Source organism: Amblyomma maculatum, chromosome 4 (genome assembly GCF_055883805.1).
Source record: "Amblyomma maculatum isolate TAMU_Amacu chromosome 4, ASM5588380v1, whole genome shotgun sequence".
Lineage (NCBI taxonomy): Eukaryota > Metazoa > Arthropoda > Arachnida > Ixodida > Ixodidae > Amblyomma > Amblyomma maculatum.
In genome coordinates, this window is record NC_139347.1 from 15,114,447 (window position 1) to 15,139,052 (window position 24,606).

A 24,606-nucleotide genomic window follows, 5' to 3' on the forward strand; every position below is an offset into this window, starting at 1 on the left:
CATCATGGATTTTATTTTGTTGCTTAGTTTTCATGACCACGTTGCAGGCTGCATGCTGTTATGCTGTCTAACCAAGCTGTATACATTTCTGTTCATGTCGTGATGTTTGTTTTTGTGTGGTGTGGGGTCTTCATCTCGGAAATAATTTGCAGCGTTGTGGAGCCTGCAGCGCAGGAGAATAGCAAATAGTCCTTCAGATATCTGTGCAGTGTTGAACCTTTTTTAAAACAATTATTGTAGTATAACTGGAAAGGTATTTCTGCCCTTTTCTTTGAAATGTATAGTGAGCGTGGTATTCATGGTGAGATTGGCAGAAAGAGTCTGCTCAAACATAGCTTTGCGGGTGCCTATTGTGAAGTAGTGCACAGCTATTCGCAAACTTGGCCCATGCAGCTGAGCCTCCTACGTGCCACACATGCACACTGGGCTCTCTCTCTCTCTCCCAGTGATGGAACAAGGATGTGGGATGATAGGCTTGGGAGATGCAGCACGCCTCATTCTGATTGTCTCAGATCGCCCTAAGTTCCACTGTGCTGCTATAGTTTCATTTATTTTAGTTGCCGAGACTGTGTATGCACTGTTTAAAAATAATATACTAGACTTTTTCTATTTGTTATTTTCAAAAACATTTGAAACACTGAGTGGATATGATCCGATGTTCAAAAATATGTGCAAAAATTTCTATATTCACATGCCCTTTGTTATGTAATCAATTGTCGCCATGAATGAGTTGAGGTTGTTTAATTCATCAACTGGTATTCTTAGACACATTACATGAATTGACTTCACTTGGTCAGCCATATGCTGTTTGACTGTAGTACATTTTCGTTATGTTTCAAAGAAAGGATCATTCCCAAAGGAAAAGTCTATGAATGGTTGTAATTTAATCGTACATGTTTCGTATGTTACGTCACATCATCCTTTCATGTGGGTTCTTCATGTGAAGAGAGAGAGCATCAAAGGCTCTGGACAGTCTGTATACCCTGAAAATCTGTAGTGTAAGTTGTGTGATGTATTGCACAGCTAGTCTGTCAGTTTCAAGCATAAGCTAAGCACCAAACACCATTGCTGCACATCTTTTCTTTCGCAAAATGTCTTGGTTAATTTGATATATGTATACTATACCGCAAGGCTGTAAGCCAAGCTGTCTTCAAATTATTAATTTTGCTACTGATGTTCCTCATTCCAGGTACGTGTCAATTGTTTAGTGTGTCTAGGAAAGCTGCTTGAGCACCTGGACAAGTGGTTGGTGTTGGATGAAATCCTTCCTGTGTTGCCTGAGATACGATCCAAGGAGCCTGCAGTCCTTATGGGAATACTTGGTACTCTTTTCTTTTCCTTCATTCATATATCCTTTACTTGCTGTGCTCATAAACATGCTACAAGGCACCAAAGGGTGCTGGTGTCTTTGTGCGGTACATCCTAACTACATAATAATATTTAACACATAATCACATATTAGCTATTTGTCAGGCCACCATTCCATTCACCTTCTGACATGAAGATGATTCAGCATAACAATATGTTATCTTTGCAGCGTCATGCACTCTGGGGGATTCTCCTAAATACTTCACTATAGGACAATAGGTGTTAATGTACAGTTATTTTGAAAGTATATGCAGTACTCTTTTTAACCAGCAGAGCCTGCAAGACAATGTTTATCATTGCTGAGCCAGGCAGAGTGTCAGAATGGTTAATTTCAGCTGGAACGTCTTTTGAACCATGATGTGTCAGTGGCCAACCAATTGGGAATGGAGTGTGGTTGAGATACTATATAATCACCGTCTCTTGTGCGAGCGTTGCCTCAGCAAAGCTGCTTAGCACCCAAAACCACAGTTTGACTTTAGTCTTGCATCAGAACACTAAGTACTATGTTTTGGTGGCTCGATAGATAATAACACATATCAGGAGGCTCAATTTAATCAGAAAGTTTTGCAATAGTCTGTGTGCACAACTCGGACTTAAGTGTGGAACGTGCCTTCCACTTGTGCCATCTAGGCATCTACAAGCTGGCCATGTCACACAAAAAGCTGGGGCTCACCAAGGACGTGATGGCATGCAAGGTGATCCCGTTTCTGATGCCCCTGACCATTGAGAATGGGCTGACGCTCAACCAGTTTCAAGCCATCATGAGCGTTGTCAAAGACATGGTCGCCGCCGTCGAGCTGGAACACAGGGCAAAGCTTGAGCAGCTCAACTCCATAAAACAGGAGCAGAGGTGTGTCCATTTCCTCCATTATTTTAGTTTTGGGTTTCCTGCTTGCTTTCCCACTGTAATACAGTCGCACCCACTTATAACAATATTGAAGTGCCATGGGAATATCATTGTTTTACCTAATAATTATTATAATCGATTTAGGCTGAAAAAAAAACAAAGAAGATATTATAAACTACACATTTAATGAGGACGAGATTGCTTACACTTTTTATTTTGTTGCGAGAAGAAACCCGTAATCCGTACGCGTTGTCTGTTTTACGGCAATCTAGCCGCCACCTTTCTGCAGGGCATCCAGCTGCTGAACGTAATGCAGTGGAGGGTTCTTGGCAAAAACAAAGTCCCGCAGGGAGTCTATCATTCCGAAAGCCTCCTAGTGAGACGCGACCTGCACAATTTCTGGTTTGTCGTCATCGCTACTGTCATCGTCCTTTGTGCCAGTGACTGCTGCAACGATAGCCTCGTCTGTCGGCTGTTCATCTGTCGCCACCGTATCATCAGCGTGTAAAAATTCTTTAAGTCCTGACGCGTTGCCGTCACTACCGCTCACCGTGGACCAAAGTTCGGTCATCGCTGTGTCGGCAGGAGCTTTGTGACCTTCCGCGTTGCCGGCATCTCCAGCGAAGCCCGCCTTTCTGAAGCAGTTCATGATGGTGGAGGAGCTTGCTTCTGCCCATGCTCCAAAAATGAACTGCACTGCCATCAGGAGCGAGATCTTCTAGTCCGGCGCCCGTCGGCATCAGACAATCTTCCATTGCTGTGCACAGAAAGTTCAGGGCCAGAAAGATCACGGCATTGATGATAGCACACTAGAAAGACACATGCACGAATGCTACTGCACGCCTGCCACAAAGGATGTGCAACCACAAAGCGGGGTCCTGGGCAGAGCAAATAGAGGGGGATAGACGTCTTGCACTGCCCAAGAAGTGCCACGAAGAAGATGATGATGCTGTGGCTTTCTCCTTTGCATCAGGTAGGCGTAAAAATGTACCCTAGTCATTATTTGGAAAAAAAGATCTGCAGGTAGAAGAAATTGGAAGCATGAAGAATGATGATAGGAGAACGGAGAGGAAGAAATGAGAGGGGAGGCGGATAAAGTAGGGATGCGTCGCTCCGGAGCTAGCCGGATCTTCGGAGCCGCTCCTTTCAAAGAGCGGGTGAGCCATTTGGCTCCGCAAAATCGGAGCCGGATTCTCCAGAGCGGTCGGATCCGGAGCGGTCGGAGCCATCAGAGCGGTCGGATCTTTCGCAGAGCTGGTTGCTAGTTCTCTCGTTCAGTGAACCTTTCCATCACAGGCGGGTGCGACTTTAGTGCCATCTATCAGCGATGCGAGAAAGCAACCTCCTGCCTTTTCTCGCAAGATTCGCAATAATGCCCTGGCCCTCGGCGGTCTTGCGGAGTGCGCCGCTCTTTTGGAGAGCGAGTGAGGTGGTTCTTTTGGTTTTATTTTAGAAATGGAGATCTGCTAGATGACTGGAACGGCGGTTCTTTTGAAAAGCCGGTTCTCTTTCGTTCAGTGAGCCTTGTCTGTCGGAGCCAGGTGAGATTTTTCAAAATGCAAAGCGAAAAAGCAGCTATACCGCCTTTCCTTGTCAGTGTCACAACAAACCCATTGCCTTCGGATCTTTCCGCGGGTACCGCGGGGGCACTGCTGCTGGTGCCTGCGCTTTTTTTTGTCTTGCAGTTTTGTAGTTTTGTTCCATGCCGACGAGTAGGGACCAGTATTCGTACTCGTCAGCTGTGTAAAGTGGTCTGCGGCAATCCCTTTGGCTCTGTCATCATGAGCAGCAGAAGACCCGGCAACCTGGATTCGACCTGATGGTTCGGGGCCATCCCCCCCTGACGCCTTCGAGGCCGGGCGTCAGGAGGTCGAGACCAATATTGTCGTACTCCAAGCATGCTTGGTACGCGGTGGTTTTTAGTGTCCGAAGCGGAGCCATGCTCCGGCGAGGAGAAAAGCAGAGCAAAATGGACCGAATGTTTCGCGTTCTTTCGTAGCGCCTTCCTCAGTCGTCTCAACAGGCAGAAACCACAGCTGCAATCACAGCCGCAGGCAGAAACTGATGCTAAATGCTACCGCTTGCTGTGTCACGTGAGGGCCACGATTTTACTTTTTATTACTATTAATATTATATATATAAGATCTGGCCCCTGCTGAGCGACCCACTCACCTCTACAGATATAAGTGATCCAGTGAGCCGTTCAAGAGAGCTGCCTCACTTTAGTGAGCGGAGCCGCTCCGATCCGCTCACTAGAGTGAGCCGTCTTGTCCATCTTTAGGATAAAAGTAATACTGTTGCGCTCTGTGGGACAGTCTCGCTGTGGTCCACACTGTCATCTCCAGCATTTCTTAGGCTGGGTTGTAGAGTCGTCTACCACCACCGACATAGACGCTCTTTGGATGTTGTCTTTGTCTTAGTTGGCGCGGCGCTGTCTTCAGTTGCGAACCCCAACGCCTGTGGGAGGTAGTGCCGACTGGGTGCTTTTGTGACCAGCCATCGCACTCGATAAAAACGTGTGCTGCGCTCTCCTGAGCCTCTCTGCAAGCTCGGTAGATGGCTCTTTGCACAGCCGGGGATGGGTCGAAGCGTTGGTGGTACAGTAAGATTCGGAGCGCTCCTGCGTGCACCTCAAAAACCAGAGCACTGCCCGTGTTGTCGTAGTAGTCCTCGGGAGCCGGAGTGGACTTGTGAGAGAGGTAGAGTTCTAGCGTCTTCTGAGACCTCTGGGTGTGTGGGCTGGGCAGTAAAGCCAAACTTGCGGCTCAGCGTGCACACTCAGGAGGTGCACGTGGTCTGGGCACTCTTGAAATCTATGTAGCGGAAAACCCAGCTCGACCATCTCTGGTCATCCATTTGGTGCAGCCGACCCTCAAAGGAGAGCTTGCTGCTCGCTTTATGTGCCTCGAACGATGACCACCCTAAGTCGATGGCCTCAAACGCCACAAATCCATGGCATCCCAGTGCCACGTGTCCCACCTCGCATTGCCCTTGCTGTTGCCACGCTCATATACCAGCCAAGACACAGACGACAGCATTAGCAAATGTCAGTGCACAGCTTTCCACAGCTCGCGAACAGGCAGGTACTGTTGCACCCCCACATCGAACGGCGGCGCAGCATGGCACTGGCTCTCCGGCAGGCTTGTCATATGTGTTAACATGATAACATGAGAAGTTGGGCGAGTTAGTAGGTATTCATGCATGTTCTGCTCTCTTCTCTTCCATGTTTGTTCTTCGCGCTCGTTTAGCATGAATTGTCATGAAGGTGGTCCTTCTGAGCCCCCAGGAGATCTGGCCCCGATGAAAGAGTGACACCAAGGTACCGGTACTGGGTGGCCAGTAGAATAATTTAATTTCCCGGCAGGAAAACGGTGCTAATGATGCACATGCACCTGAAAACTGTGCGCATGCACCTGATCGCCCGTACCAATCACACCGCTGCCCCGTTTCTTGCGACTATGAAAGAGAGCAGTAGACACATAAAGGAAAGGTTAATAGCGCAAAAAGACACTCACAAATAGGCACAAATAGGCGCTATTAACCTAGCCCAGCACTCAGTTTTAATTGAGAGCAGCAGAGTCGAACAATGAAATTGTTAACTTGTCCATGGCATCCTACGACACGAGCAGCAATATAGAGATGGTGTCAAGGTGTCAAGATGGAAGGGTGCACGGCAGGATCAATGCCGCATGCTTTGAGCATTCCACCAGAAGGCAGCCGCAGTGCTTCTTCTTTTAATGTTAGGCTACTGCCGGTTTATAATGATGTCCATGTTACATGACTTGTCATTTCACACTCGCGTAAGGGGCAGAAAAAAACGCGAGTTAATGTGGGAAGCCTGCAAGATGCACGCTGCAGCATAGGCAGAGCCGCCGTTATATTACCCAGTTAAGTTTTTTTTGGCCGCCCCTATGTGGCGCCAACCTATTCAAAGCCCTCAGAATGGTCTGCTCCCACGTAAAACGTGAGAGCAGCAATAAAACGTGGTCGCCACGTTTTATTGACTTTTAGTGACCATACAGTTGAACCCCGTTATAAGAGACATGGATGTAACAGACAATTGCATATAAGAGACACCATTCACCCAAATGGTTGGCTGCCCTATGACTTTCATTAATTGGACCTCTTTTTTAACAGACATTAGATGTAGAAGGCAACTGGCTATAAAGGACAAATCAGCCTTAAAGCTTGGTACTCATTCTTGCTTGTAATAGACATTTTAACATTAGATGCGGCACCATCCATCAGCAAGTTAAGTAGCAGCTACAGTGGAAACAAGAAAAGAGACACGCCTGTGCCGTCATTATTAACTATAACTTCAGCAAAGAGCAGGTCAGTCAGCTATAAAATGACTAAAAGAAGCCCCTGCAGTAGAAATGCAACATAGAGAAGCTCTTCAGGCTTGTCACGAAGAGCACAAGTGTGACTGCATATGCGAGCATCTGAGTGAGCATATTGGGAGTGCGCGTTGGGTTCTCCAACTAGTGGAGCTTCCCATCACGAATTACCGTAGGTGTTTTGTCAGAATACAGTGAAAATTGTTTTTACATTGCATTTCAGTATGAGTGACAAATCTATCTGGTAAATGCAAAGAAAGTGCTCAGCTGATGCTGCTGACATTAAAAAGTCATTGTGCCTAGAAAGCGAGACCAAACCAAGACCAAAACAGATGGCATAAAAACAGAAGGGGTTCTGCTCTGGCGAGGAAAAATAAACTGCTCTGTTTGCTATTCAACCAGTTTCAACTCCACTCAGAAATGCCTCGTTTGCTTTTCATTTATTTTTCGTCTGAGTAGCGACACTCATAGACTTGTTACTCACAGCCGCTGTTACTCTTTGTCAAACAAGTACAAATTTCTTAGGGATATTTCTGCTGGTTGTGTTTTATATTTTTTGCCACTTCTAGCACCTTGATAGGTAGCTGGTCACTTTTACGATCTCGTGGCGCTTTTTGTGACTTGAATTCTTGTAGTGTTACCAGACACATAACTTAGTTGCGAATCGCTAGTTGCGGTGCCACGTCACATCGCGATCATACTTTGTAATCGCTGCAAACATAGTTTGCCAACATATACAGCTTTGGCACATCGGCCATGAGGCTCTTGGCCTGATAAGCTCAGAGAAGCCGTGTTGAACAGCATCAATGCAGCCATGAAGCAGACAAAGATTTACAACTATTTCACTAGTAAATAAATGTAAGAAAGTTGCGAGGTGTGGTCAGTGTGGTGGTCCACTATGAAAATGCGATATGTAAATGAAAGCTACAATAACGCTTTTGTGACATGATGCACCATTCTTTTTTGCGTATTTTAGCCGTAAGATGTCTGCACAGAAATAAAGTCTGGTTAGAAAACGTAAACGTGGTACCCTTCTTATAAGGGACCTCTCATATAAGAGACAAAAATTGCTCCTCTGTGCATGTCCTTCATAAAGGGGTCCAACTGTATTTGATTGTTATAACCGATAATATACAATAACACCACTGTGATAAGCGGTTTATTTTACCATAGAACGCATGGCAAATCTGATGGTGCAGTGGCTATCTATTGTTATATCCGATATACTGTTAAAACCAATATTGTTATAAGTGGGTTTGACTGTAGTAGAGGATGTGTCATTGTAAACTCGTCTGCTGACAGCGAAAACAGACGTGAGAAGAACTGAATGGACATTAGCATTCGCTTTGGCTTTCTTAAGAGCTTCTTCCATCTTTGCAGTGTCTGATAGTGCATTTAGAGTCACAATGTGCACTTCATGGAAACCACTTGTGTGAATCTGACCATGGAAATGTGAACATTTGTGTCAGTGCAGCCTGTCTAACCTAGTTGCAGCTTCTCAGAGATGGTGGCACGTATCACGCCTCTAGACTGCATATGATTTTCGAGAGCGCAGCATTTACCATTCGTGTCAAAAGTTCCTGGGCCAAGTTGCCAATGATTGTACTGGGTGCATAACCCTACATCGATGTAAGGGTAGCTACTACTGCTTGCGAGGTTAGCTTTTAAACGTGATGAGAAGTCATACCACTTGACCTTGAGATGATACAAATAAATAAATGGGGCTGTTTCGCCAGCATACAGGTGACCGCACTCCCACCGGAGAATTTTCGTGGCTTGTGGTACTAGTATAATATGAAGTCTTATCTTCTAATGATTGCTGGGAAAAGACGACAATGCCAGTGTTAAATTGGAAGAAAAAAAAATGAGGAGTACCATCTCTGAGAGGTTGGGGCAACAACTTGATCTGGGAGGTTTAAACAAGTGACCACTTGAGCAGGTTCCTGCATTTGTCATCAACTGTGCAAGACCTTTGTCACCTCTCGATAGAGTGCGAGACTTGCTGATCATAGTGAGCATTGTAAAAGTCTTGGCCCTTTTTTTTTTAAATCCACGTGCTATCTAATGCTGATTACCATTTCTCACTCTTAGGTATTTACCAGCGACAGTCCCTGCTTTATCGATGCAATGTATGACTGCTCATTCTTTTGCTGCTTCAATTTAATTGCAGTGCTAAGAAAATACCTCGTGGTTCTATTGTAGGTGCCGCTCATACATTTTGTTCTTTTGTTCTGTGACTTGCTAAACCATATCCGAGCATACCTGCGCCAATTGCTTGGTAAACTAGTATGCATAAGATAGTAAATTGGGGATTTAACATCTCACAGTGACACGTAGGCTGCCGCATTAATGGACGGCTCCAGAATTAATTAGGTCAGGCTGCCAGTGGGCTCTTCTGTATTTTGCCTCCACTGAAGTATGGCTACTGTGGCTGAAACTGAGTGCGCAACCTTAGGATCAGCAGCTTAATGCTGTAACCAGTGTCCATAAAGTGAGTCATCCGAAAAAATGAATCATGGAAAAAGAATATGAAGAAAAAAATAACGCTTCACGATTAAGGTTTGCTCTGTACATAAATACATGGTGAGACGTGAAGTGGAAATTCGACAGAATCTTATGAGCTAGAATTGCATCATCCGAGTTGCCATCATTTTAAAGATAATGTGCCAGAGTTTGATTCTCGTAGTGGTCCATGAGGCGCATGTTGGTGCCTGATGACAGGGTGACGTATCTCCTACTATGAAGTTCTCATCCCACCAACTGATAGTACGTAGCTGTAGTCAGTCAGCTGAGAGCTACTGAATGCAGCTTTCGGTATGGTTTGGGATGCAGAAAAGATTCTCTTTTTTTTTACAGCCATTCATGCAGTACAGAAAATCATAATGTGCATTGATTGGGCCCCTTATCACTTTAAAGCATGAAGAGAGAGAAAAAGAACAAGTGCATCTTTGAGGCATTTGCATACTCGCTTTGCTTTTTGGTGGGTCTTGCTCTCAGAATACAGGAAACGCAATGTCTCGTTAGAGCAGTCAAGGCTTATCACTATACATATTTTCAGGCAAAGATGTATTAATATACAGTTTAACGTACTAAAGAGACTCGGGCTATAAGGGCCGTAGTGGAGGGTTTCAGAAATTTTGAACACCTTGATCTTTTAGCATGTACTGACATCGCATAGTACTCTGTCACCTTGCTTTTCGCCTGCATCCAAAAGATGGCCGCAGTGGCCGGAATCGAACCTGTGCCTTTGGAATCGGATAATGTGAAACTTGAGTTCACATAAAAAAAAAACAGATAAGCCGGAATAATTTTTTTCCAAAATTTTTTATGAGCAATGCAAGTCACTAGTGCTCTCACGCGCAACTGATAATTTCCATCTTCTTCATTGTTCACACAAGTTTTCGTTAGGATGAGGCTTTGATACTGTGAAAAGCTTGCTGGCCCCCCAAGAAAACTGTCCATAGTTCAAGTCGTCTATATTAACAGGGGTACAGGATACAGAATGCATGACTGCACTGAGTGTTTTGTCGCTTATCATAAGAACTCGAGGAGAAATTCTCGCAGCAAAACTGTCAGTTTGTACTAAAATGTCTTACGGAGATGGTGTTTTGTGGCAAGTTTTGTTTTACTTCAGGGTCGGATGCTACCCTAATCCGCCTTTTGCGCGAGTTTTCTGCGCATGCGCGAAGTCGTAGCGGCGACCAATGGAAACACATTGAGCGGCGTCGATGGCGTTTCTCGGCGCCGCCAGTGCACGGGGGCTGGCGGCACCGGGCGGCACGGTGGCTGTCACAGGCTTGGCAAAGCGATGCCAACCACATCTGCCGCGTACGGTTGCCACTCTCTAAGCGCGTCAAGATGCAAGACGCGGTTTTTCAGGTTTCCTTCGCCGAGCCACGGCCAACAACGACGTGAAGCTACAATTAGGGCCACCAAGCGTCAAGATGTGAATGGCCGACCTTAGCTACCTACTGCGTACTCTCGACTGTGCGAAAAACACTTCGTTACAGGTATGTATGCATCTAAAGGAAATGTACATAATGAAAAGTATCTACCGGAGTTTTGCACCGGTAGATACTTGCACCAGTGATAGCCGCAATGAGCATTTGTTCGGCGCGTCTGATGGCGATGTATTTTGTCGTTTGTTTTCTTTATGTGCGAAGGGGCCGGATAGCGCAGATATCACAGGTGGCTGTGTGCGCTAGACCGTAATATTTAGCATGTTTTATAGCGACTGCCGCCTGACTAAAAAGAAAAGAAAAATTGGGTGTTTGTTGTGATGCACCGCCGTTCGCGAGCCGAGTGGTTGAGCTGGTCATGAGGCTTGCGAACGGCAGTGCATTAAAACGCCGTATTTTTCTTCTTGTTAGGCAGTCACGGTAAAACATGCTAAATATTATGGCCTAGCGCACAGAGCCGCCTGTGATATCTAAGCTACCTAGCCCTTTCGCACATAAAGAAAAGAAAGGACAAAATACATTGCCTTCAGGCCCCGGCGCAACTAAAGCAATCACGCACTGAAAAAATCCTCATTGCAGCTATTCCTGGTGCGCTACAGCCTGGGTGAAAACTCCAGTAGGTACTCTTCATCGTGCATATTTCGTTTAGATGCATACATACCTGTAGTATCTGTGTTTTTGCCGCTCGGAGCATATGACGCACTTGACACTCTTGCACAACGCACAGTATTTTTTTTTTTAATATAAAGGCTCGCCTTCGTGCACGCCAAAGCATCCGGATTTTGTTCCTTTGGTGTACGCAATCAGATGCACACTTCGTTAGGGAGCTTGATAATCATCTACGTCCAACCGTTTGCAACGGCAAGGAAACCGCCCGGCACAATAAATGAGTCTCCTGGAGGGTTCATGCTCGTTCACTTGCAGAGTGGATCGCTATGGACGTAGAACAGGGTTGGTTCCTGACCGAGATGCGCATCCGATATGTAGGAGATGCACATGTGTCACCAAGTCGTTGATTCCGCAGAAATCGCGGCGGAGGCAGAAATGAACGTTGGAGATCCTTTCACAACAGAATGACCATTCTCTGCGCACCGAGAACCTTTTCACCACTGCGACCACATCCGTTCTGACTCCTGAGGCCAGAAACCGGCTACAGCTCTGAATCATCCATTGCCAGAAAAATGCAGCGCGTTTCCTGCAGGTGTGCATTCCGGCCAGGACAATGCCCTTTTCACGGGGTGTGTATATGTGCCTCTCTGCCGATCTTCGTGGATGAAATCCTATAGCTGCACGGTTGTAGATGACGCGAGGAGGAAGCGACTCCCATTGCACCATGCCGGCGCCGCGGTGACCGCATTGTGCTCGGTAACTCAAGACACCCCGCGCATATGCGCCGACGATTCCACCTAGCTCTGCAGCATCAACAAACCCCTGGCTGCTTTGCCCTTTGAGATCCCCCTCTCTCTCTCTCTCTCTCTGCCCCCACGCTCTCCTGTCTGCCGAAAACCTGCACGCTGAGAGCGTCTCATTCTGTCACGTCGAACATGGCACGCGCTACACGCTCTTACAATATGAAGATAGTATATGCGTACGTGCATTATGAGTGAATTGTGAAAACGCTCTACCTTCCCCCATACTGCGTGAACATGATATGCTGCAATCACTGTCACTACTTTCCGCTCAGAGGCCAAAAAAGGGGGGAAGCTTTCGCTTTCTATCAGCATTGGCGTGGCCATTTCGTATGGTGCGCTTTCGCGTCGTCTGCTACACTGCCGCTCAATGTGTTTCCCGCCCGCTCCCTCATGATGGCGCCACATCCTCGCGCAAAAGGCGGATTCAGTGAGAACTAACCGAAAATCCACATTGTATGTGGCACTGCTGGTCCAGAAATGACAGTTTTGCACTGCTGTACTGACAGCACTGACTGATGTTGGCAACAGAGTGATAAAAGCAGAGGAGCATAAGACTTGAAATGAAGAACATTCCCCAACGTTTTTAGGGTTCAAAAGTTGCTTTTAATCCAGCATCACCATAGACTCTTGACTCATTCTCACCAATTTAGGCAAGTGCTCAACCTCAGTAAGGCGTAAATCAGAACTTACCATCATATATCACCTCTGTGTGAGACGAGTTTGCAGAAAAGAGCAGCTAATCCAGAATTTTCTTTTATTGTGAACAGTGTAACGCTTACTAGAGTTCCCACTTAAGCGTAACTGATGATCCAGGCTCAGTTCATATCATTTCCGTAAAGAAAGCTCCACTTCAGTGGCATAGCCCTTTTAGCCTGGGCCACTTTGGAATGTTAAACTCTGTAAGCCAAACCAAACAGGAGGATGGCACACTAGCAAGTGTTTAATTTCAAAACGGAGGATATGCTAAGCCTAGATGGTAATGTGTCAGAAAACCTCATAGAACAGCAGACTTGTTGACAATATTCTGTGCATTTCATGCTTTCTCGTGTTATCGGAGCAAAATTTGATTGCTCTTTTTGTTTGTGCTTACAGCACAGCGATGGAGATGACTAATCCCAATGAAATTGTTCCTGGTCTCACACTCTCGGGCAAAGCCAACTCTACGGTATGTGGAAAAAAGACTGACTATTACGCTTTGTGCATAGACGGTGTGGCTCATTGGGTCTCTCATTAGTGTTTTTTTATTCATTTGTTTTCTTTAGACAAGCAGTGTGTACGATGACCTGGGCATTTCCAATTTCTCTGCTCAATCACCAAATGCCAGCGCCGCAAAGTCACCGACACATAAGGCCAAGGTAAGCAGATTGATAACAGCTTGCGGGTGGGTCATCACATTTTTTAATGCAAGAGCATTAGTTCTCCTATTATACAAAATGCTGGAGGCATTGTTGTGTACATGAAATGGCTAGCAAATTATGTCATCAGCAGCTGCAGAGCATATCACATCATTAAGTGGCCATATGGCATGCATAGCGAGCCAAACATCCATGATGCATCACTTTGATGCATTCATACCCATCCGCAACTGAGGCCACCATCACTCAGACATCCTACACATGTTTAGCTTTGTATAAACCCTATTCACTACCAGATATAGCAAGCAGCAGGTGGGGCAACCCTGTGTTGTGGCAGCTGCCATAATGTTGTGTGGATCAAAACTAAATTCACTGAAAATGAAGTTTCAGGATGGCCAGCCGCTATCTCATAGATTTTGCTCCGTCTCAGATTGTTAGCGGCTGACTTATAGAGCCCGGAATTCCCGCCTGGGCGGCAGCCGTGTGAACCTTGAACCGCACGTGGAACGTCCTGGGAGTGCATCTTGGAACATGTAAACCGACAACCGCTTGCCTGCAGCATGTCTCCAACGAGTCAGCGCCATAGTGGCTGGCGCCATGGCGTTCGTGTTTAACTTCTTTTGTTTGTGATGTTTTCTTTTTAAATGAGCCTAGTGCGCAGCCAATACAGCGTACTATGATTGGGGGGAGTGAGGGCGAGCATAGGACTCCAAACAGCAGTGCACAGTACGGCGTCAACTAGAGCGGACAACAATGCGCAAGCTTTGTGTGTAGTTGCAGCGCAAATGAGGCTCCGGTTGAGGCGGGAGAATTTTTCAAAGTGAGTACGATAAAGTTGCAGAAAACTGTACTTGCCATTGGCTGCTTCCTTGCAATGCTTTCAAAACTTTTATATCAAAATTGTGGTGCAATCATTTGCCATACAGCATTCCAGGTGATGTCACACGATTTCTCGTCACATATTCCATAAATGTGCTAACCAAGTTGGAGGCTAGCTCAGAACAGGGATAGGAACCGATGCCATATGTTTTACTACCACTTGCATGCTTTCAAACAGGCTTAGGTGAATACAGCTCCCAGATGCTATGTGAAGCATGGCGGTCTACATGGAAGATGCAAGCGCAAATGCCAGCGGAAAGAACTTAAATACCCTACATGTCGAAAACCTCACTCGAAAATATTTCGCCCATGAGAATATAATGCCTTTGCATTCATGCGCATAAGCAGCTTTAAGCGTTTCTATCAAATTTTTTTAAAGCTAAAGTTTTACCAGCTTCAGTGATCGAAAGAGCCTTTGGCGATGTGCAACTTTCAAGTTTTATCAGCTTCAGTGATCGAAAGAGCCTTTGGCGATGTGCAACTTTCAAGGTCCGTCAGCAGCGGTATAAAGAGAGCGGGCACATGGGGAAAGGGGGAGATTCAGCCCTTTGAACCATGCTGTGAGGGCATATGCAGTCTTGGGTGTTTTTCGAGCGAGTGGCACATAGCTGGAAGGGTCAAATGATAAGCCGCGGCACTTCTTCTGCGCACGGCGACGCATTCCCTACAGCCGCAACGCCAGGTCTACTAATGTGATGTTTAGAATAAACATGAGCATTTTTAGAGATTCGAGCATCTGAATGCTTGCATAAGCACAGGAGTGGCAGCTGTGCTGGTGCTGTAGGGTGCAGTGTGAAGAGACGCCTGTGGCCTTTGCAGTTGTGTTCATGCTTTTGCATTATTAGGACCTAGATAGTCTGAAGTGTGTCTACCAGACTTTTTTCTTACTGTCTCCTGCACTGTTATGCTCAGCATTATATTGGTGCACTAGCATTGTTTAAAAATGCTTGAACAGAGGTACTTGTGTAGTCGTGCAGCTGTGTGTGCCCTTTATTGAAGGAGCTGAGCTATTGCGATTCGACTGCGTACGCAATAAAGCTTAAGACATTGCTTACGTTGATGTCATCTAGAGACGGCCTATTTGTTGTTGCACTCTTTCATTCAGACAGTCTTTATATATGGAGATCTTGCAGCTCACATGGTTTTTTTTTTTTTTTCTTTTGAGATTTTTAACATAGAACTTCTTTGTATGTTAAAAAAAAGTTCACTTGATTCTCCAGTACATAAGTCACTGTAAATGTATCAAACGTACTGGATGTTTCTGACATTATCTGCAACAAAGTGGATGGCAAAGGCCACAGGAGGTGTTTTGTTGTTTCTTTCTTTTTTTATAGCTTTATAAATGTCCTTAGCAAGGGCTATTCAGCAATACTGGAAAATTTCCAGCAGACTGGTGCTGTATGTTAATCTGTGCTTAGGTATTTTTTAGTGCACTGCTACAAAGAGGAGAAGAGTAAGGCAAATGTGCCTCTGTTTCTGCTGGCACACCATTTATTTTGCTTTTCCTGTTTCTCAAACTGATGCAGCAACAGTCTCTCACCATAGAAGAAAAGCAGAGGCTCGCCCGTGAGCAAGAATTCCAGCAGCGCGTGCATTCGCAGCCATCTCTGATTCCTGCTAAGCCCACTCCCGCACGGCCAGTGCATGAAGCGAAGGACCTCACATCTACCCTTATCAACTCCAACTTGGCCTCGCTCAACATCCGCAGCCCAAGTGGATCATCCAACCCATTTGGGAGCCCACCCGGCTTTGGAGCATCGCCTGCCGGTGACTTCTCTGCGACTGGACCACCCGCAGTGAACATGCCTCAATGGACATTCCAGACACAGCAGGCCATGCCTTCACCAATGGGAATGCCTTCACGTTTTGTGACACCCACATCACAGGTGAAGCAACAGCAACAACAGCAGGTTAATATGTCTGCTTTTGACAACCTGTTCCCTCGCACGAGTTCGGGGCTGCCCATGGGTGCACCGCGTCCCACGCTCAACCAGATGGCAGCACCCACAAGCTTTGGGAACTTTGTGAGTGCCCCACCAGTGCAGAATTCAGCACCTGTGAAGCCCTTATCTAAGAGCGAAATGGATGACCTTCTCAGCTGAGCATTTCAGGCTAGAGGGACAGCTTCTAGACATTGTGCGAGAAAAGGACTGTGAATGTGGGACTATACATGTAGCAGCTCCCCAGTGCTTCGCGAAGTATGGTTGACCGTGTTTTTTTTAATATTGAAGCAGTGTGTCAACAGCTTGAAAGCGTGGTACTTTCAAGGATGGCTTATTTAAATAATTCAGCAGTGTTATGCATTTGCCTACGTGTTAAATGTAGTGCCACATCTTGTCCATTCAGTGCATTAGCTTTGAAACCTTCAATCGCTTATGGCACGCAGTGACCAGGATACACAGCTTGTGGTGCTTTTTATCCACCAATTGATATGTGCTATGGCGGCCATCATCGTGGTGCTAATGAAAATCCAAGAAGTGAGGCTTTTCATGAAACATGCAAGTGAAAGGGTTAGTGAGCTTACTGGCCAACATGACTTCCATGCATTGGTAGTAATAAGTTTCAAGCTAATTGGGTGCTTTATTTGGCTACGTGTTGTTTTTTTACTCACTTTCGTACATTCCTAATCTGCCGTTATATCTCAGAATTCAGAGGTAAATTGTTCCAGACACGTATTGGTAATAAGGTTGGCTATGAGCAATCCTTTGCAGTGCAGTGTTTGTGCACATCATTTTCCTGACATCAAAACAGCCAATTTTACATAGTGTGGCTTGGCTTATCTCACTAACTTAACTGCAGTAAACTTAAGGAGGACAAGTATGGTTTCTCTGCCTTTCTTTTAATGCAGAAGGCTCCTTTTTCTAAAATTTGCACTTGACTGCAAAGGGTGAGTTAAATAATTTACTCTTGACTGCATATTCTGCATGCTTATAAATCAGTGTGAAAAGGCTTAGTGTAAGAAACCACAAGGTTATTTTCAGCAAGCTTCATAGGATTGAACTGTGCACACAAACAGAAGTGCCCCACTGTGGAGTACTGCCGAGATTCAGTTTAGCGACAGCTCTCTTGTGCTCCATATACTCCTCCCGCCGGTCCTCTTCTGGAGGAACTTCCGTACTGACGGCCCCAGTAGATACCACTACATTTACACTGAACTAGGCTGCTTAATAAATTCAACGTGATGAGTATAATTTTATTCTTTTATTTTTTTCAGTTCATTCATAGGCCTTTTGTCTCTCTGTTTTTCTTTACTATACAGCGAAGTAATCTATCGCTTCATTTCCATTTTAATGAAGTCCTTGCACATCACAGGGAGATATCAGATACCCTCATTTTAAGCCTGAGAGGAGATGCAGCTAAGCTGTACTCTAGAGCACCTGTATGTGCTCAGGCTCCTTACGGTATGCCTGTCATGCACCAGCACTGCTGGCAAGCAGCAACTGACATCAGCATTTGAAATGAACATACCATAACTATATGACTTGTTATGCAGATATGACTGGCGTGCTAAGGGCACATACTTCATGCTTCTGTCGCAGTGCAGGGGTGGAAGTGCTGCTTCATTTGCTCCATTCTACTCCAAACTGCATTTCCAGCTCTATCCTGCTCCAAAATACAGTATTGCTCCAAAACTTCTCTAAACTGGCTACCTCGATGTTTTGCCATCAAGTTTAGTGCAACACGATTTGTCGCATTGTGGGCCTGCAAAAAGAGGCGATCTGATGCAATTTCATTCGACTATAAAAGTGCAGCAGGGCAGTGGCATGTGTTGTGAGTGACACGGTATAGGGGCTACCATAGTAAAACTATGGCGACACACCGGTGGCAGAGGTATATAATGCATCTCGCGCTGAGCTTAATACATATAAAATTTTCATAAACTAAAAAAGTATGGAACATAATGAATTTTGTTCACAAGTTAATTTAAAATGAGCCACAAGTGATTGGAGGGGATTAATTGCAATGAAATGCTCTGTACACATGGCATGGCACTTTCTTGCAGCCTTTTGAATTATGGGTGGTGAGGGAACTGAGAGCAGCGAGCGAAGCAGACACCACAAACTACCATGAGCCGTTAAAAAACTTGTCCGGCTGCAAAGAACTACACGGGTTGTTCCAATGACCACAGAGGCTGTCATGCCTACAGCAGACAAAAGCATGCTTGAACCGTTAGGGGGTGATGCCACTGAGATGCCAATCACTAAAAGTGTTTAAATAGCCATACAGAGGCAACATGTTTGAATGAAGGAAGCTCCAGTTTCTCTCAAGTGAAAACATAGCTGCTGGCAGACGCTATATATAAAGTAAAGAGTCTGAAGGAAGAAAAGGCTACCCTTGAGTGCCATCAAGCCTTCCTGAAAGCACTACTGACCAGTTCCCAGGAATTTATTAGCACAGGCTTAAGATCAAAAACGATGTGCACAAGATAGAACAGAAATGGGCTGCTGACTGATGTTAACTCCAAACTAGTGGTGGTGCTTTAGTGAATCAAAATAGTCGACTCCACCTTTGAATCTGCCAAGTCAAGATAATGAAAACCTTTTATAGTTAAAGGGGGGATGAAACGGCTAGAAAGGTCACTGACAAACGTTTTCAATGCGCAGAACAAATGCTTCCGAGCATTCGTTCAAAGTAAAACTCATCGGAAAAAATCCAGCGATTTGTTATTAATTTTTAAAAACAGCGTTTTTTGAAATTCGCGGCTGCGCCATTTCCGCGTGGCGGCGAAATTTGGGACTATTCTGCCGTGATTTCCTACGTCACCAGTCCCAGAGTGACAGGCCACGACAGGCTGCCATTGGGTGCAGCCGCGACGCCCACTACGTCACTGACACACTTCCGGTAGCTGCGAAAGTCGTCTGCTCGAGTGCTGCAATGCATGCGTGAACCCGAGCTTGGCGCTTCGGTTCGCGATGTTAACCGAAAAGGTGGTGGCATCCGACTGAAAGTGCGCGTCGGTGCAGGAGTGCGAAAAGAGCACTAGCTGGTCCGATTTAACACCGTACCGATTAAATAGGTAGCATCAACCTTTATGTACCGACCGACGGCGCAGCAACGTACTGTACTGTAGTCCCGTCTCGTCTTTGCCGCATCGACCATTTGTGCGGCGTGTTAATAATTAAATGGAACGTGCGTCAAAAAAAAAGGTGTACCCTCAGCTTCATCGCGAAAGTACACAAATTCGCACCGCTTAAGTGCAGCACCCAATGCCGCCAGGCGCGGGCGCTGCGGCCGACGGCACTCCGGTCGTGCGCTGCTCCCTGCTCGTCGATAGGCCTTGTTTCTTTTGCATCGCAGCCACGGCGGACGGCATTTTAGAATCGTCCGCTTCGCTGCGTCTCTAGTGTAGTCGCTCGCGTGCTCCTGTGCACGATTCTTGCGTGTAGCTTCGGAAAACAGTGACAACCTGCGCTGCCGAACTGAATGTGCCGAGCTGCTTTGCTGATGTTTTGCGCCGTCGATTCTGGCTCGGACGATGCGTACACATGACATAAACACGCGTGCACGTTGCGCATTGGCACTTCCTAAACGATGTGCAAAAGGACGTCAAAAAAAAAAAAAAAAAAAAAAAAAAAAAACACTACACTATCTTTTTTGTTAATCTCAATTTTAAGATTCGCGGACGAATAATTCGTGCTCACCTGTCATATCCGATATCCAAACTCTGTAGCGACCATCAGTCCGTGCTCTCGTCGGTGATACGTACGCGTATACATTCCATTCGTTATGCACAAGAGATGCCCCTCGCCGACCATAATGAAAGCAGCTCCGGACTAAAAGTGACGACGACATATGTTTGCACGCGGGCAACTCACACGCTCGATCGTCTGCCAGCATCCATGCAGAGTCGATGCTATCGCGTCAACTCCGCGAGGGGTCACCGGCCGCCGTTGGTCAAACCGCAGAAGACGGTACCAAAGAGACTGACCCAGGCAGCGCGAGAGAAGAAAGCGGTCTTGTAGAAAGCCGTGCTCGGCAGGAGTGCACGCTAATTTGCGCTGAATGGGACAGGGATATGAAGGGAAGTGCTCCCTCCGCGGCGGCCGCCGGTATGTGTGAACTCCCACCTGCAGGTATGCGCTCGCGAACGACCCGAGTCGTTCGGGCTGCTGTCGCACACAATTCCGAGAGGTCAAGAAACTGAAGACACCGGCGGCCGAGGAAGACAGCAGGCAAGGTTGAAAGCTATGCAAACGCAGACGGGACGGCAAAGGCAGACCGTGAATGCATAGGCGACGCTCGGGGGAAAACAGGCGCAACGACCGGAAGTCTGAGAACCGAGCGTCACCCGATGGCGCTTCGTGGGCGGGGCTAGCGGGGCGGAGTTCCCGAGCTGTTTTCTTCGTTTTTTTTCTGGTGTCTCGGAGTGTTGAGTTGAGGGGAGCGAGGAGGAGCGCCATTTTTAATCGCCGATATCTCTGGTGTTAATGAAGCTAGCTAAAAAATTCTTGCGGTGAATTGACCTGTGAGGGAGTACCTATCTCTCGAGCGATTTGTTTTACCCCGTTTTAGGCATTGCATGACCCCTTTAAGTTCGATGTTCAGTTATGAAGGGTAATCTGCTAGTCTGTTGCAAATTGTTGCTCAGGTTAGTTATATTATTTAAAGGATCCATGCATGTTTTGGCTGTTTGTCATGTTTTGTCAGAGATGCCTATGTGTTCAGCAAAGCATTGAACGTTGAATCAATAGTAATCAAATTGGGTTTTTTATATGTCAGGAAAGTGAAAATTGCCATTAATAAAACTATTTGAGCACAGAAACATGCTCCTAAACATAATTTTAGTGCTCCAAAGCTGCTCAAAAGTGGTTTTATTACTGCTTCCCGAGCTGCTCCAAAATGCTCCAGCCTGCTTCCACCCATGCACAGGCATGCTTTAGAATATGTCAGCTATCAACTGCAACAGGGGAACTTCTTACAGAAGTGTATGTGCTTCTAGCTTCAACATACCCTTGACTAGAATGTTTTCAAGGATTTATGCCATGTGGTTTGCTTGTGCATCGATTTCCCCTTTCTTTGGAACGATGATTGCTACATCTCATATGAGGAGGTTGCATTCTTTGATGTGAAAGCCAAGATAATTCACCCCGACAGGCTAGGGTGGAAGAGCTCTTCTTTTCCTGCACCCTTGTATTTCCTCTCCGGTCGAAATGAATCTCTTGCTGTTTTCTCTTCTGCCAAGATAATCACTGTTTGTTGAATGGCGAAAAAAAACAAGTAAATCGAATGGCTGCATCAAAACTCTTGGGAAGGCGATCTGAATTATATACTCACAGTTCTGTATGCACTTGCACAACATATAATTTGAAAAAGAGCGATTCTGATGATGTGATCGTTTGCTTTGCATATCAGTACTGAGGATAAGTAGAATTTCATCAAGGGAAAGAAAAAACCCACCCCCTCAAATAAATGTCCCTGATATGTTCTAGCTTGGTCCAATGTCAATGCTGTGCCATTTGCTAAGTGTACACATCACCAGTACAATAATTAAGCAGTCTAGCACTAAATTTTGTACACATGTGACAGTAAGATGCTGTTGACACGACCTTCTTTAACGCTTTCAGGCACTGACTATGTTGTTCTACTGCGAAGGGAAATTTGAAAAATTTGCGAATATATATTTGAAACCTCCATTTCACAAAGATTGCACGAATGGCTCAAACATTTTAGAAATTCACACACGTGGCATACTTGCATGCTCACGTAATCGCTGCTATATGCTTCAAAATGCACACTTGTGCTGAATTAAATATTTTTGTTATCATACAAAACTTCCTACAATGAAAACATGGCTGAAGGATCCTTTGGCAGAACATTCCATAACATGAGAGAAAAAAAAAGGTGGCAGCACCACACAGCACTTCCTCTAAATCACCTTAAACGTTTGTGATACCCATCACAAAATAGTCCTACCATTATTTCCAGCACAGGTTTCAAATGCATCAACATCACTGACTCCAAATTCAAATTTTGATAAGCTGCATGAACATTTGTAGATGCCACAAAAGGTTGGGAACCTGCAAAGCTATATTATCTGCTGTGCTGTACAATGCCAATTTGAGAAAATTTGCAGTGAAATAAAGCCTGCAAGAATAACTTTCTTTTTCCAAGTTTCCACTAAAATAGAATAAACCTGAAAGGATTTTTCAGTCGTCAATCTTGATATTTCATTCAGTCAGATATGAGTGTTACCAGTTTGCCAAGAGAGCTAACAGGCATTTGGAAGCAAGTTTGTGTGCAAACTTGCTTCCGATTGAGAAAGGAGTGAGACAAGGCTGCATACTGTCGCCCTGCCTATTTAACCTATATGCTGAGTGCATCATGAGGAAGGCCGGTCTGGACGAGTCTTCAGCTGGAATGAAGATTGCTGGAAAACGTATCTACAACCTCAGGTATATACCACTTTAATAGCAGAAAGTGAAGTGGAACTCAAGAGACTTCTGATGCGCGTACAAGAAGAGAGTGAGAAGTTTGGGCTTAAACTGAACGTTAAAAAGACAAAGATCATGGCGTCTTGCCCTATCAAGTCCTGGAGCATCAATGGACAAGAAGTGGAAGCTGTGACAGATTTTCTCTTCTTGGGCTCCAAGATTACCCCGGAAGGAGACTGCAGCCACGAAATCAGGAGACACCTGCTTCTGGGAAAGAGAGCCATGGTTAGCCTTGACCGCCTAGTAAAGAGCAGAGACATTAGTCTGCCAACCACGATCCGTATAACTCGTGCTATGGTCTTTCCAGTTGTGATGTATGGATGCGAGAGTTGGACTGTGAAGAAGGCTGGCCGCCGAAGAATTGACACGTTTGAATTGTGGTGCTGGCGGAGACTCTTGAGAGTTCCTTGGACTGCCAGAAGATCAAATCAGTCGATATTGTCGACCATAAACCCTGACTGCTCATTAGAGGGTCAAATTCTAAAGTTAAAGCTCAGCTACTTTGGTCATCTGATGAGAAGAGAGGAGTCGCTGGAGAAAGATTTGATGTTGGGAAAGGTTGAGGGTCACCGGAGAAGGGGTAGGCAGCGAACGCGATGGTTAGTTGGCATCCTTGAGGCACTGCAGATGGAGTTTTGTGATGTTAGGAAGTTAGTGAGAGACCGGAAAGCGTGGCGTGAAATGGTCCACTGAACTTGTGTGCAATATTTTGGACAGCTGCAAAATTTTGTTGTAATCTCGACCATCATGCATGTGTGTCACTTCATAGGTTATGTGTTATACTTCTAGAGAGGACTATACAGGAATCCATACTCAAAAGAACGCTCGAAAAGTGCGGTCAGATACAACCCAAGAAAAAGTGGTTTTTGCCCCTCGGAGGGCCCATCTGCAGCCAGAGGAGTCTACAGGCTCTCATGCCTTCGAGGATAATCCCTGGCATAACCAACGCTGGGTGTCCAGGTTAAAATGAGAGAAAGAAGATGGCTACACAGTATGAAAGAGCATTGAACAAGGGTTGAGAAGGAGCCTCAGATACAAGTCGAGCCAGTGTTTCAACACGTGGACTTGTCTTCGTCTGGGCTGTGGCAGATAACGTGGTTCACCACAGCTTAATCTTAGTAACAGCAGCACCATATGAGGGTCGGTCCATGCCATTGTTTGAAGGGCCTGATCTGAGGGGCATCTGCCGCTTTTTTCTTAAGCTGGAATTCAAATATTATCACTTAAGAATGGCTTAAACCTAGCAAAATATTCGAAAATTTGATTACTCTGGGGACAGTGGTTGCAATGCAGTTCTTTTCGAATTGTACCCTTCTAACAGTTCTCTCCAGTTAAGTGCTTCGCACTTGCCACATTGTCTTGCAAGAACCGATAGGCACTGCAAAAGCACGTGCCACTGCTGTGCGCTTGCGGACTTCCAAACAATCTGAAGAACTTTCGTGGCACGTCAGGGCTGCTCCCAGCTCACCGGGGCTGGGAACCTAGTGGCCTTTTCCCTTACTCTGCGGCGGAGGTTTATCTGTTGTACGTTCCATCACTGCACTCGCAGCCGCTTTGCTGGCGGACAGCAGCTATTGCGATGAGCGTCTCTTTTTCTTTCTTTTCTCTCACGCACCTTTATTCTCCTCTGTCTGCACGCGGCAGCAGTGGAGGCTCAGCTAAAGCCAGTTGGCAGGCCCGTGCATTTTCTTTTCCTCCTTCCTAAGGTGGTGGTGGTGAAAATATTTTAATGAAAATGTTTAGGAGGTTGTAACAGCAGTTGGGGTCCTCAGTCCGGAACCCCATTGGCGTAGGCTGCTGTCCGTGCTCTTTCGACAAGCTCTTTTTGACTCCTTGCGTCCGAGCTGGTCAGAGCTGCCACCCTCCTGCGTTGGCTATGGTTATTAATAGGAATAATCTGATTCCATTGGCAGGCCCACACCATATGGTACAGGTCTGCCTTCTCCCCGCAGAACTTGCATTGTGAGTCAAATGACTCTGGATCTATTGCGTGTGTCTTCGTGGATTGTTGAAAGAG

The 24,606-nt window shown here is 45.9% G+C and overlaps 1 protein-coding gene across 1 annotated transcript in view; it reads left to right on the forward strand.

Moving 5' to 3' along the window:
- LOC146190328 (SCY1-like protein 2) overlaps positions 1–21,586 on the forward strand; it is a 41,911-nt gene extending 20,325 nt beyond the window's left edge. The window contains exons 12-16 of the mRNA XM_084600785.1: positions 1,190–1,322; positions 1,999–2,218; positions 13,016–13,088; positions 13,186–13,278; positions 15,684–21,586. Coding sequence (XP_084456911.1) covers positions 1,190–1,322; positions 1,999–2,218; positions 13,016–13,088; positions 13,186–13,278; positions 15,684–16,259 — 1,095 coding nt within the window. The 3' untranslated portion in view covers positions 16,260–21,586. The remainder of the gene's footprint in view (positions 1–1,189; positions 1,323–1,998; positions 2,219–13,015; positions 13,089–13,185; positions 13,279–15,683) is intronic.
- The last annotated feature ends 3,020 nt before the right edge of the window (positions 21,587–24,606 follow it).